This window comes from Papaver somniferum, chromosome 8 (genome assembly GCF_003573695.1).
Source record: "Papaver somniferum cultivar HN1 chromosome 8, ASM357369v1, whole genome shotgun sequence".
Taxonomy (NCBI): Eukaryota; Viridiplantae; Streptophyta; class Magnoliopsida; order Ranunculales; family Papaveraceae; genus Papaver; species Papaver somniferum.
The window spans coordinates 31,661,981-31,677,160 of NC_039365.1; the positions used below are offsets into that span (position 1 = coordinate 31,661,981).

Genomic DNA, 15,180 nt, shown 5'->3' on the forward strand with positions numbered 1-15,180 from the left:
ACATTTCATCCTCAAACGGACGGTCAAACAGAAGTGGTAGATAGAACTTTGGTACATCTTTTAAGAGGGTATAATTCTAAACATCCTAAAACTTGGGATGACAGTTTACCTTTCATACAGTTCTCTTTTAATAGAGCTTTTCATGGGAGTACTCTGAAATCTCTATTTGAAGTTTGCCTAGGTAGAGCTCAAAATTTTATTGAAAGAATACATAAGATACATACTTTAGTAGAAGCTCAGTTACAGAAGTCCCAAGCTAAGTACAAGGCTAAACATGACAAACATCGTGTTCCTTGTAATTTCTCTAAAGGAGATTTGATATGGTTACGTATAGGGAAAGAGCGGCTCAGAGGTGAAGGAAAGAAGCTTAAACCCATACGCTATGGTCCATTCAGAATACTGAAGCAATTTGGAGATAATACTTTTCAGCTGGATTTACCGCCATACATGCATATGTACTATGTCATTAATGCAGAATATGTGAAGTTACTTGAACCTCCATTACTTAATGAAGAGGAAGATCAAGAACTGAAGCTACCACCTATAGAAGATTTGTGGGTAGAACGAGAAGATGTTCTCAAAGAAGATTGCATTGTTGAGAAGAAAGTGACACTTACCAGAAGAGGGGATCGTGTAATGTTTCGTGTGGGACGTGCAGGTAAAGTACCAAGTAAAGCAAGATGGTTCAATCAAGAACAGGGGGAGGCTGAGTTTCCCCATCTTCAATTTAAAGCTTACACGGGAGTTCCGGCTTCCTAAAATGGGGGAGCCATGATACATGAGCATCGTAGCAGAAGAAGAATGCTGTGAAGATCATCTTCACGGCTAGAATAGTTGTGCAGGTCGTATGCACAAAATCTACGTAGTGTGAAGATTGTATTCACACAAGCGCAAGGACAGCTAAGGCTGCCAGATGAGACTAATCATTAGCCTAGGTTTAATAGGCAAGGACAGCTAAGGCTGCCAGATGAGAATAGGCTGCCAGAGTGTATCTAGAAGATACTAGAAGAGGTGTAAAGTTTGTTAACTTAGCCTAGAAATTTGAGGTTTCCTAACTTAGATGGGATTCCTAGTTTAGATGAGTTCTAAAACTCATAATTTTATTACTTTTACAGCAAGTTCTCACTCATATAAAAGGAGGAGACTTATAGGCTAGAAAGGCAGAGAAAACGAGAGAGAAGTACGACCATAGTTTTGGTTCTGTAATAGAGTCTTCTTTCAAAGCAATAGAAGAAGAAGAAGTTTAGAAAAATCAATAGTGTCCCTTTCTTTATATTCTATTATTTTACTCAGTGTTCTTCTTAACTTCCTATTAAACAGTACTGACTCTAAGTACCACTGATCGATTGTGTATCATCTAACCAATTTCGGGCGAGAAGCAGAGGAAATTCTCGAGAGCTCCGGTGAGCTCAGATAAACATTAAGTTTCTAGATTCTGGGGTTTCATTTTTCTTTCGTAAGCACCTAATTAATATCCAGGTTCGAGCCAGAGTGAATCATGATGACAAAAGGTGGATGAGATGAAAGCGGGGGATGGAGAGGATAAACTCTTCTTGGAAAAGAGTCGAGAGAATAAAGGTGACAAGACTAGACCAAGGGACAAAGAAATGGGGCGTTGCAGAGAGGCTTTATTGCGAGCAGCAGAGATTCAAAACGTCACCATGACGTTGTCTCTCCCTCCTATCTACTACATCTGACCCAAAAACAAAAACAAAAAAACACGTTGGGTTTGGCTAGTCGAGAGAATAAAGGTGACAAGACTAGACAATATTGCATCCATTGATAAGAAGTAAGAAGAATATGTTTAGAAATAAATGAGCAAACTGTATTCAAATAAGATAATTAATCAGATTACTTTGTGCTAACTAATCAAAGCACAAATAAAATGAGTTGAAACAAGAATAGAAAACAAAGTTCATAATAACACTAACCAAATTTGCATTAAAACAGAAATTAGATAACCGACTTGCATGATAGAATCACCTAGCGACTAGGACGCCAACAATTAGAAATTCAATTGTGGGTTCCCCAACTGTGATTCTTTCAGGACTATGTTGCCAAAGAAGATGAAGACAATAACAATCAGCAGAATTGTCTTCCATGATGTTTCGAATTTGACTATTACTTCCGTCTTATTCATCTTCTCCACAGTTTCTTCCTTCCTTTCCTTGCTCTGATCTTCATCACGGACATTATCAGCATCGCCTTTGGTGGAAATTTCTTCCTACTTTTTCCTCTTCAATTGCATGATCTAAACATGAAAGTTTACAAAAAATACTGAACATATTAAAAATGTAGGAAAAGAACAGAACTTGCCTATAAAATGTATATTTATTTTAACTACCGCGACCAAGACGACACCCAGCAGTAGCAATATTGCAAGGATATAAAAACCAATAAGATGTATGGTCTGACCCACAGTAGCACCAACGGAAAAGACAACATCTCCATTGTCCGTTGACAATGAAAATAGAACAAATGGGTTATCATCTCCCACCTTACATTGGATTGAACCATATAAGGGTTTCTGCAGTAATTGCTGCTAACTGGTTTTCCTAAAGATGCCTGAAAATTCAAGATTAGACTTACTCGTTATTAAAACTTAAAACAAAACACCAATGAAAATAATAGAAGGATACGATTAAAAAGAAAATTTAAATTCCCATTAATTGATTGCATAAGCTAGCTCTTTGGATTAATGTATGATACCCAACCTGAGTAAGGTGAAGCTTTCCTTTTGTCTTATTGAACCTGTGAGTGAATGGCATATTTTCGCCTATTTCAACAGCTGAAAAGAATCAGAAGATTCACATTATACTTAATTATATTACAAGAAAATCGTACACTATCACTAAGCAATGAAATAAGAATTAGGAAGATAACTAACCCCAGAAACTCATTTTTGTTGCAGAAATTTCAATGGACTAACTTCGGCAACTTAAAATCTCAATTGAAAGGCACTCGATTTATATAGCTAAAACCTTTAAAAAAACAGAACCCAATCTCAATGCAGTCTACAAGTAATATTACTGATCTCGAGGCTCTCTCCATTTATAATCTACTCAAATCGCCTCATTAACTTCTAAGGGGGTAGCTTCATCTGCATTACCTTCAACTTCCAAATTCCACATTCAAAATTCAAATTGTTTAGTTGGGAATCTGGACAGGTAGTCCGCTTTGGAATCTGTATAAGAGTTGATTCTTCATTAATTCTAATTCCCTGACAAAAACAACTCAACATCCATTTCAACTTTTTCCCAAACATAGTACTGAAACCTGCAGGTTTATGGCCCAATGTATCTAGCCTTCATTACTAAGTGAGTTTCTTTGTAGTTTTTCTCATCCTACGCCAAAATACGCAGGAAACACCTTCAGTCTTACACCTTCATGGTTAACTAAGTGAATTTCTTTGTAGTTTTTCTTGGTTCACAGCAAACAGAAAACCATGGAGGTGTTTAGGCATTTCATTTTGGAGTCAGTTAACTGAGGGATTTGTAATAGTAGTGCTACAAGTGTTCTTAAGCCCTTCGGCCCAGTTTATGGAAAAGGAATTCATCCCTCCAAAAAATAATTGCTATAACAGTAATTAAACGTTTACATCAATCTGAAAGTACTAAAGAAAAGAAAATGTGGTTTACAGGAATAATTTCAAACATAATGGTGAACAAACTGGAGTCTGGAGATATATAGTCAAAATCGAAAATCCATTATCTGAAGCACTAGAAAAATGGTTCCATAACTCCACCAGCAAACTTGATAATCGAGGACCACCCCGCAGCAAATTCATGACCGAAATCTTTGAGCAAATAATCCAAAAAGATGAAGACAATCAGTAAGCAAGCTGGTAGTGTCAGGTTGGATTTCTCCACAATTGCAAACTTCCGTCCCTTATCTGTAATTGCAAATGATGTATAAGAACAACTCAGTACAGAAAAACGATAACACACTTCAAATGTTTCTATGGAACTAAAGTGCAAGCTTTATAAATATGAGGCTAGAATCAAATGTTGGGTGCAATAATCAAAAACAAGGAAAAATCAAATGAGCAAAAGTTATTGATACTTAGCTCCTTTATAATGGAAGTGATCGATTTGATGAAACGGACAAGCTCCCATATCTCCCCAACAGCAACAAGGCAAAATTTTGGAAAAACAGAGTGAGTCACGTGTTCAACACGTTGCCCTTAAGACATTAGCGCTACACTCAAGAGTGATGCTATAGCCCTCACAAGAAGGAAATCTCCAGGATAAAACACTCTACTACACCTACTACTAGCATATGTAGTAGATGCTCAACTTGAGCTTGGCAACTCCGAAAATCATAAAGGAAAATCTCGAACACTTGAGAAAACAATATAAAATGTTTTTTCCCTTAGGGGTCCCTCTAAATATAGATAAATCCCTTTCCCACAGATTTTACAAAAGTAGTGAATTTGTTTATATAATTGACAAATACAACTTAAGAAGAAAACTTCTCGATGTGGGACTAAAAAGTTTATATAGTTTCTTAAAACTACTAAAAATTGGAAACTCCACAATGTGAGACTAATAAGTTTCATTCACAAGAGAAAATAATAAATTATAATTGTTTATTAAAACTTTAAAAAAATTATTTTTTATTAATCGTTTTCCAACAATCCCCACATGAATGAAAACTCAATAAAACATGAAAACACAGATAGATTTTGGTAAATCAACATCCCAATCTCACGATCCAAACAGACTGATCGTGAAAGTGTTGAAATCATACTAGTCATTTCTACGTCCTCTCCCTCACACAAAAGTGTGTTGACCCAAGGGTCATACTATGGATTGCACAAATCATAATAGTATTGAGAGCTTTCATCTTTAGTCTCACCATAGGTATCTTTCACCAAAGTGAAAAAGCATGAACTAGTGACCCTTAGTGACCTTTAGGTCCTAAGTTCCAGTAATACCAAAACCATCAAAACGAAAATCACATAAAAAACGCATGAAATACCATTTTAGGCAGAGGTGTCCATGAGGTCTTGAACCTTTGCTTAGTGAGATATTACCGGAATTACTTGCTAGAGACAGTGAACTATGTCTTGAACTGCTAGCATTTGATGTAATTCGCGATAACAACCACGGGTGATATCTCCAAGGTTGCTGCCAAGCTCGTGCCGTTTTTTCCAATTTGGCCCTGGACATATCCTGTTTCTCAGAATGCTTTAGAGAATCAAAGCTCATATTCTCATAGGAAGCGGCCCACCTCCTCATTCAGATAGGTGAGTTTCCATAAAGAGTGTTACTGCTACACCCCACTTCAATCTTAAATTGAAACTATAAAACTCATTAAGACTTCTTAAAAGTCATCCTTCACATGCAGTCACACTATCGCGTCTACACCATAGGGAAGGGACAGAGAATAAAATTCTCTGATAGTGTTTACCTTTACCCACCACAAATTAGTTGTCTCATTCGAAACCTTGATCTTGGGATCTCTAGTCAGCAAGGTTGAGTATCCTTCATGGCAAGTTTAATTTATGAGCTTAAGCCCCTTCCCCTCGATGCATTTCTAACTATCTCTTGGGATAAACCTTTCGTCAAAGGTTGCGCGATATTCTCCTTGGACTTTATCCAATCAATGAAAATAACGCCGATTGAAATTAGTTATTTTCATCTTTAACTATTATAACTTGGCTAACACAATGTATAGATATAGCTGGCACATGCCTATGCCAGAGAGGAATGTCTTCTAAAAAGCATCTTAGGCACTCGGCCCCCTCTCATGCTTTATCTAACTCAATACTCTCAGATTCCATAATGAATTGAGAAATATATGTTTGTTTGTAAATCTTCAAAAAACAAACCCTCGTGCTAGGGTGAAACATATCCACTCGTAGACTTAGACTCCTCTGAGTCAACTATCCAGTTTACATCACAAATTCCCTCAAGGACAGCAAGATACCTTTCATAAATCAAATAAAAGGTAATAAAGTATTTTAGGTACCATAATACTCTACTCAGTGCATCTGAATGCTATTGCTCTGGATTACAATTATATCTACTTAACTTACTCACAATATAGGTAATGTCTGGACTCTTACAGTTCATTAAATTCATCAGACATCCTACAACTCTTGAGTATTCAAGTTAAGATACTCCATTACCCTTTTTTCCTTGAGTCTACAAGAATAATCGTACGGAGTACAAGCAGGCTTACAATCACACTGATTGTATCTCTTAAGCACAAATTCAACATAATGAGAATGACTAAGACTACATATGTTAGATTATTTTCTAATCCTCAGCTTAAGTCTTTCAAGTCAACGTTCTCATTCAACGCATGTTTTTAGTGGAATTAATCACATCTATGTTTGTATCAAGTATAAGCATATCATCAACATACAAGCATACAATCACACAAGCATCCTTTAACAAGTTACTTGTAAATATACTTATCAGATTCATTAACTTAAATCCATTACACATTATCACATGATCAAATTTTCCATGTCACTGTATACGTGCTTATTTTATAAACCATACAAAATTTTGTTCAAATTACAAACTTTGTCATCATAAACTTTCACTACAAAGTCCTCAGGTTGGTCTATGTAAATTTCTTTATCTAATTCACAATTTTAGAAAAGCTGTCTTAACATCTATCTGATGTATCTCTAATTTGTTTATGACAACAATAACAATTAACATCTCAACGGAAGTAAATCTCGTCACATGTGAATAAGAATCAAGGAAATATACACCTTCTTTTAGTTTATATCCTTTAGCTACCAACTTAGCCTAATATTTTTCCACAGTTCCATATACCTAATGTTTCCTCTTAAAGACTCATTTACATCTCATGGTCTTACTCTCTGGAGGTAAACTAGAAACCTCCCAAGTCAGGTTCCGACGGACTAAGTCCATTTCACTAAATGAAGCTTCTTACCAGAATGGGGTTTCAGTAGATATCAAGGCTTCTTTACAAGTATAAGGCTTAGACTAAGCTACGCATGTTATGAAATCGGCTTCATAAGAAGTCTCAAGTCTAATTATTTTACTTCTCTTAGGCTCAACCTTAACTTCATCTTCCTTTAAGATAAGTTCTGACTATTTGAAAATAAATCTAAGGGTTCAACAACACATTTCTAATGAGGTACAGGTTTAAGAATAAACATGTTAAAGGAACTAAGCATCCCTAGATTATGTAATGGTATTCACAACAAAGTCATAAAAATCACACCAAAGTATGAAAAATCAGAACACACAACCAAAAATCTATATGTAGAAGTATACTCAGCATACCCTATATGAATACACAATCAACATTTTTGGTTTCTATCTAGTTCATTTAGGAAGAGGAATGACAATCTTAGTCAAACACCCCCACACTTTGACGCATTCATAAGAAGGTCATCTACCTTTCCATAAATCATATGGAGTTTCATGATCCTTAAGAGTACTATATTCAGGATATACTAGTTAAGAGGACTGCCTCCCCCCACAAGGCCGCAGGTAATCCTCTGAACTAATCAACATGGCAAATATCATCTTCTTAAGGATACAGTTGTTATGTTCAAGGATTCTAATTGGTTTTGAACTTCAAGTTTATACATCTTAAGGCTTCTAAGGAATCATCCCTATCCCTAAGAAAGTATACAAGATAATACATCGTACAATCATCCAAGAAAGTTATAAACCATCTTTTACCATAGTGGTTTTGGGTTGAACTCATGTCAACTAGGCCTAACTGAATTAATTCTAAGGGCTTAGAATTAATATGAACATTTGTGCTAAAATATTTTATAGCATATTCATTTCACTTTTGTGTTCAATATCTAAACTAAATTTGGGTACGTAGCCTATGCTAGGCAGTTTATGCATTGACTTATAATTTTACGGTTCCAAGTCTACCATGAAAAACATTCAAAGACACACAAAAGAAAGCACAAGAATCAACTATGTTCACTTCATCATATTTTCTTTTAAACTTATATAGACCCTAAGTCCTATAACTGTTGCCTAAAAAATCAATGCCCTTAGTTATAACAAGTTTTCCACATTTAATTAAGATCTTCAATCTTTTACCATCTTCAAGAGAACAAGATACAAGATTCTTTCATATGCTCGGAACATGAAAACTTCATTCAGTGTGAGAATATTACAGATATGAGCTTATGCTCGACCTTTCCCTTTTATGCAACCTCTGTCGCAGATGAGTTACTCATATAGAGTTTCTCGACATCCCTTATCCTCTGATAAGAGGTGAACAGGTCTATGTTTCAACAAACATACTTAGTGGCTCCAGAGTCCACCCACCAGTCTCTCACATTGGTTATTAAAATAACTTCCGACATCATGTCAATGAACTCGTTCTAATTTGTTTCAACTAAATTAGCATTAACTTTCTACTCATTAGGGTTTTATGTTTTCTAGACTTTACTGCCGTATGGCCAGGAATCTTACAAACATAACAATCACCCTTAATTAAAGTAATACCGGATTCAGTTTTACGAAACATACCTTTCTTGTGAAGACTATGCTTAGAGTTGTGTTTGATGTTCTCGCCTTTGTAAGCTTTAGAAGACTTGTTTTCATCCACATGCGCCTGGTAGCCATGTTCCTTTTCAATTTCATGTCACAAACTTCGTTTATACTCTGACCACGGATACGGTAATTTCCCAATCACCTAATACACCACATCTCACAAACCTTAGTTCAGATAAAATATGAGTTTTGAAGATAATTTCTAGATTTATAAACTTCGTTTGAACCACCATATCAAAAAACTCATGGTTACCCCATAAAAACTACTTTAGTTAACAACAAAATTCTGCCCGTCAGAATTTTTCAGGAACGTTTCTCTGTTTTGTAAAATATCAATAAAATACTTTTACAAGTCCATAAATTCTGAAATTTTACATGGGTAACTATCAAGATGTCTACTACGTTGTGTCAAAAGGGTTCATCGAAATTCCTTCTAGGTTAAGAGATAAACTCAAAACTCTACAACTCACAAAAAATTCGTTTTTGTGTTTCACTCCACAATTAACATCCATGATTCACAAACCAACCAACCATTTTCGATTATTACTAATTTTAATGTCTTAAGATTGTTGGGTGCAATAATCAAAAACAAGGAAAAATCAAATAAGCAAAAATTATTGATACTTAGCTCTCTTATAATGGAAGTGATCGATTTGATGAAACGGACGAGCTCCCATATCTCCGCAACAGCAACAAGGCAAAACTTTGGAAAAACAGAGTGAGTCACGTGTTCAACACGTTGCCCTTAAGACATTAGCACCCGGCTACACTCAAGAGTGATGCTATAGCCCTCACAGGACGAATATCTTCAGGATAAAACACTCTACTACACCTACTACTAGCATATGTAGTAGATGATCAACTTGAGCTTGACAACTCCGAGAAAACAATATAAAATGTTTTTTCCGTTAGAGCAACCCTTTTCCCATAGATTTTACAAAAGTAGTGAATTTGTTTATATAATTGACAAATACAACTTAAGAAGAAAAACTCCCTGATATGGGACTAAAAGGTTTATATAGTTTTTTAAAACTACTAAAAATTGGAAACTCCACAATGTGAGACTAATAAGTTTCATTCACAAAAGAAAATAATAAATTATAATTGTTTATTAAAACTTTAAAAAAATTATTTTTTATTAATCGTTTTTCAACGTCAACTAGACCTTAGTGCAACATTACGAGAATTGTTATCTGGAATCATTACCTTCGATACGACGACAGTTGCCTAGATAGTAACCAGTAAGATGAACGTTTCTATTGCCATTGACCAGAAAAACTACATCAACATCTTCCTCTTCGAACTCGATATCTAGCGACACACGATGCTTTTGAGAATCCAACCGAATTGCGCATAAGGTAAATGGACCTCTATCACCAACGATACATTGAACAACACTTTCTTTGTCATATCTACGAATGTCATCATAGTCAGAATAGATAATACCTTTTCCCGGGGTTACCTGTAACACCAATATGTGATCTCATTTAGGCCGCTGCTAAACAAAATATTAATACTCAGTACTAGAAGTATTAGGAAATAATATAGGAGAATATAATTAGGAGATATAATTTAGGTTAGTTTGAGTTATATTAGGAATTGAATATCTTGAGAACCAAGTCTTGTGCCTCAAAAACAAATTGCAGCTAAGCCGATTATCAAACCTGGGAAATATGAAGCCGTCCAAGTGCTTTGTCGAATCGATGAGCTAAAGGCTTGTCGGGTTCTATTTCAACTGCTGTTTAAGAACAAATAACCCAACATGTTACATAAAAAAATGTAGAAGGAAAACAAAATGCATGAAGAAATTTTTTGCAGGAGTAGAAAAGAAAGATGCGCCTAAAACTTACACCAGAAAGCCATTTTGATGAAACCTGCCGTTCGAAATGAATAATGAACAGATGCTTTGAAATACTTACAGGAAACAAGGCTTTTTCAAGGCCAAACGCGACATCCTTTGTGAAGTCCAATGTCTTCAGTAATGGTTGTTAGCCTCTTTCTCCATCTGTCTATAAAAGTACACTAGGCTAGTTAATATTCTCGGGTACTCCAATTTCCAACATCTTCTGAAATCAGCTTTTGTTGGAATATAACATTCATTTATTCCCTGTTTTGGAAACTCAAACATCTCCATGCGTTAAGAATAGATAGGGATGGACATGGAACAGCAATTCACATTACTAGTGGGTGCAGAGCAAATGTGAGTGCCACACCCTGGCACCCATTTTAGAAGTATCCCTTTTCTTGATTGTGAAAAGCCGGTGTGCCATGTCCAAACATTTGTACCCACGACAAATCTTGACCCCCATATAAGTTACATTTTGCTTCAGACAAATTGTCATGGAATGCTTGCTACATGGCCTGTCCTCGAATGCTCGGTACATGGCCTGTCATCTTAACTTCCCCTTTTCAATCTATTCTGTTATCAAATAGCTCAAGTGAACGCTTAAGAAATTGTGTCCAACTTGTTTCAGTTCGGCCTTTAGAGCGATTACTGGAGTTAATAGTTGATACAAGGCAACAAGTGCAAGTGCAAGTGCGGGGAAGAGGTAATACGAGTACAACATTCATCAGATGCCATGTGGTTTCACCTTTGTACTCCAAAGATTGCACAACATCTTTCAAAATAAGTCGCAAAAAATATCAATCCTTTCCACAATAGCGTTATTAGTATTATTTTTTTTACACTAAGCAATAAAGGATCACTAGACACACCGCTCAGTTTTTACTGCTAGTCCTCGAACCCGTAAGAACAATATACACCATTCCGGAAGAAGCTAATTGTTAGATTAAAAAGAAGCTAATTCACATCAACACTTTAAATTTGGTAGGATAATAAAGTTGCAACAATTTCTCAGTACTCAGTAGTATGTGGACATCCAAGTCTTTGAGCAGTATCTCTTGTTGCTACATGAAAGCCAGAGATGTGCCCCATATATTACAAGAGTTCTAGGTTTTGCGCATCGGATATGTTCACTGAATACAGCAGCAGCAGCAGCAGCTTCTGCAGCACTTACCTGAACAATCTGTCATACAAAAGAAAGTTACTAAATAAATACTGAACTTCGATGAGATGCATAATAAAAAAATCAAACAAAATCGCGTACCATCCTCACTAGGTTTACCCTTGTTGCGGTAGTACCCAGTAAGATGCACACTGTGAGGACTATCAACAGAAAAAATGACTTCCATATCCTCATCGAAGTCCAGATCAAGCACACATGACTCATTTTTCCCCGCCGTCAACGAGCATAAGATAACTGAAGGCCCAAAACCTACACGACACAGAACGTTACACCTGTTTAAACTTTCATTGCGAGCCTTTACCATATTTGCCTGCAACATCAAGTTGTTTTCATTGCGAGCCTTTTCTATAGCTGCCTCCAACATCATCCGATCGTGTTCGTTGGGACACTTTCCCAAAGTTTCCTACAACATCAAATCGTGCGTTTTTATAACTACCAAATACACAACCAAAGAAGACCTGACCAACAATGGCATTTTTTGTGATCCCCAACAATGACATACACAGCAACATAACACGAATCGAACATTTGTAAATTTATCCTTTTTTTTTTGAAAGATTAAATTATCCTAATTACATATGAATCTGTTAAAGTGTTGATCTTGATACCCGGGTAATATGAAGCCTTCCTTTAGGTTCATCTGCAAAAAGCATGAAACTTCTCTCTGGGAGGATTTCTTCTCCTGAGAAGAAAACAACAAACAAACTTAGATAATACAATTTCATTGAGGACTACTACTTGAATTGAAACCAGAATTCAATAAAACTAACCCCAAAATGTCGACATTTCTGTGGCGGAATTTCAACTGCTATTCAATAATAACGAAACTGCTTAAAAACTTACTAGTTACTACTCTCTATTTAAAACATACCATGGGCATTTTTTTAATCATGCATTATTGACCCCTAGCTAGCAAAAGCAGATAACCTTAAAATTAAAGCAAATTAAAGCAAATAATCTCAATAAACTGATCAATAAGCTTTTGAAAATGTGGAGAAAGAGAAGCAAATGAAAATTATGTTTATTGGATTAGATTCCAACTACTCATTTGAAAAATATAAATACTTTGGATGAAGGTCCATTTGAAGACCAAGCACTAGTGGTGTAAGATGTCATGGAGCTAGACGAATTGTGTGCGTCACATTCTCACCTACACTAGAATATAATATGCGAGAGAAAAAGAGAATACTGTATGCAACTAAGAGATATACTCTGAATTGTTAACTTTTAAGGTAGATATGAGGTCAGTGTTTAAAACTATGAGTTTAGGTAGTTTTCCTAAGATAACACAAAATAGAGGTCAGTGTTTAAAATGGTTCTTGAAACACAAACAGAAATAGTTCATAGGAATTGATATGAGAACCGAGCAATTTACAATACTAGTGGTTGCAGAGCAAAGGCAAGTGCCACACCCATTTTAGACGCATCCCTTTTCTTGACTGTGAAAAATAAAGCAGGGGTGCATGTTTGGACATTTGTGCTCATGGCAAAATTTAACCCTTGCACAACTTTCGTTTGCGTTCGGTCAGAACAATTACTTCAACATTCAAGTATTTGAAAATTTGTTGTTTCAGTCCGGCATTCTGATGTAAATACGAGTGCAACATTTATCACAATGCCATGTGGTTTCAATTTTTGATTCCCAAGTTTTCAGAACATCTTTCAACATGTAATACAGAAGTCAATACAAGTGCAAATGTGGAGTATTATTTTTTTACATTAAGCAAGAAAGCATCAATAGACACGGCACTCTGATTTTACTGCTAGTCCCCCATAATACCATGTTGCCCTCGAACCTGTAAAAACAAGATATATGCAGCCTTTCAAAAGAAGCTAATTCGCATCAGCACAATGTTCAAACTGGCTAGAATAGATTACCACAATTTTTTTAAATGAATACAGCATTTACCTGAACTTGAGATTAACACCTTAAATTTCCTTTGACCATTTTTAGTCCTCTTCAGTTTGATTTTCATCATCATCTGAGTATTTTTCGTTTAGAATTAATTAGTCCATACTAGAAAAGATGATCTAATTAAATACCGCACTTCAATCAGACGCATAAATATGATTCGAGCGGAATCCCTTACCATTCTTGCTAGATTTACGTTTCTCGCGGTAATACCCTGTAAGATGCACTCTAAGAGGACCGTCAACAGAAAAATAAACTTCGGTGTCCTCATCAAAGTCCAAATCCAGTTCACATGACTCATTTTTTTCAGCCCTCAACGAGCATAAGTTCACAGAATCACGCCCTCCTACACTACACAGAACGATGCACCTATTTTCATTCCGGGCCTTTCCCAAAGTTGCCTGCAACGTCGAATCGGGGGTTGTTAAGACTACCAAATACAGAAACCAAAGAAGGACAACGATGGCATCTTCAAGAGAAACAAACATTTGTAAATTTACAGATTATGCAACATATTAGTCTTAACTAGACATTTCTAAATTTGTTAAAGTGTTGATCTTGATACCCGAGATATATGAAGCTTCCCTTTAGATTCATCTGGTTGAAGAATAACATTTTCGAATGGAAAGATTTCTACTCCTGGGAAGAAAGAGCGAACATAACAAACAAACTTAGATAATACAGTAAGTATGAAGTATCATTGAGGACGACAAACCAGAATTCAAAGAAAAAAACTAACCCCAGAATGTCATTTCAGTGGCGGAATTTCAACTGCTGTTTTAACCTTGAATGGATGTTGATGATTAAAGATCTAATAGATGAAACTGCTCAAAGTTTAGCTTTCAACAAACAAGTCAAGCTCGGCGTTAACAAAAGCAATTTTTCTTTTTTTAAGACCTTTTTTAATCATGCATATGACCCCAAGTAAAAGCAGAAAACCTTAAATAAAAGCAACCGATCTTAATCAACTGATCAATCAGCTTTCGAAAATGTAGAAAAAGAGAAACTCATGAAGATCTATATTATTTGGTAAGATTCCAACTAAGCATTTAAAAAAATTAAAATCCTTTTGATGAGGTCCATTTGAAAGCCAAACACTAGTGGAGTAAGACGAATTGAGTGTTACCATTCTCACCTAATCTATATATCATGAGAGTAAAAAAGAGAATACAACCAAGAGATATGCTTTGATTTAACTTCTTCTCTAATTCGAGACATCTAACCTCAGCTCTGCCGACTATAATTTAAACAATTAATTTTCACAAATTCGATTTTAAAAATGGTAGATGATGGTATCATACGTCTCGGTTATTGCTCATCTTTCATAGGATTGTTATGTTTCACAAGACAAACGTATCATCAAAATACTAGCTTTAATTTCATTATTATTTGGATTCTAAAGAAAAATTGTACCAAAGCTTATATGATAATGTACACGTAAAATTGTTCGGGGAACCTCCCACTTTAACTTTAAGGTACATATGGGATTTTTGTTTAATTTTTTATTTAGAAAATTGAAGTATTGCAATGCTAAAGTGTTTTTGTTTTTTTAATAGGATTGAGATTTTAAAAGATGGATAATATAGGATTTGGAGAGATAACAAGACCTCCAATTTATTCTTCTTTCTATATATTTTTGAGACTACTAGAGTTGCAGAAGAAAGATATAGTATTGTGGGGTTAGTTCATTTCTTAATCTTACAACTGTACCATACTAAATATCATATCA

The 15,180-nt window shown here is 35.5% G+C and overlaps 2 protein-coding genes across 2 annotated transcripts; both read right to left on the reverse strand.

Annotated features, from left to right (window-relative positions):
• Positions 1-11,132: 11,132 nt before the first annotated feature.
• Positions 11,133-12,485, reverse strand: LOC113306863 (peptidyl-prolyl cis-trans isomerase FKBP43-like). The gene is made up of 4 exons (XM_026555779.1): positions 12,310-12,485; positions 12,148-12,221; positions 11,621-11,942; positions 11,133-11,539 (listed from the first exon to the last, which is right to left on the reverse strand). Exons 1-4 carry the CDS (start codon positions 12,323-12,325, stop codon positions 11,487-11,489), a joined length of 465 nt encoding a protein of 154 aa, XP_026411564.1. The 5' UTR covers positions 12,326-12,485; the 3' UTR covers positions 11,133-11,486.
• Positions 12,486-13,148: 663 nt separating this feature from the next.
• Positions 13,149-14,405, reverse strand: LOC113306881 (peptidyl-prolyl cis-trans isomerase FKBP43-like). Its single transcript, XM_026555805.1, has 5 exons — positions 14,191-14,405; positions 14,017-14,090; positions 13,630-13,852; positions 13,449-13,521; positions 13,149-13,335 (listed from the first exon to the last, which is right to left on the reverse strand). Exons 1-4 carry the CDS (start codon positions 14,201-14,203, stop codon positions 13,490-13,492), a joined length of 342 nt encoding a protein of 113 aa, XP_026411590.1. The 5' UTR covers positions 14,204-14,405; the 3' UTR covers positions 13,149-13,335; positions 13,449-13,489.
• Between the last annotated feature and the right edge of the window lie 775 nt (positions 14,406-15,180).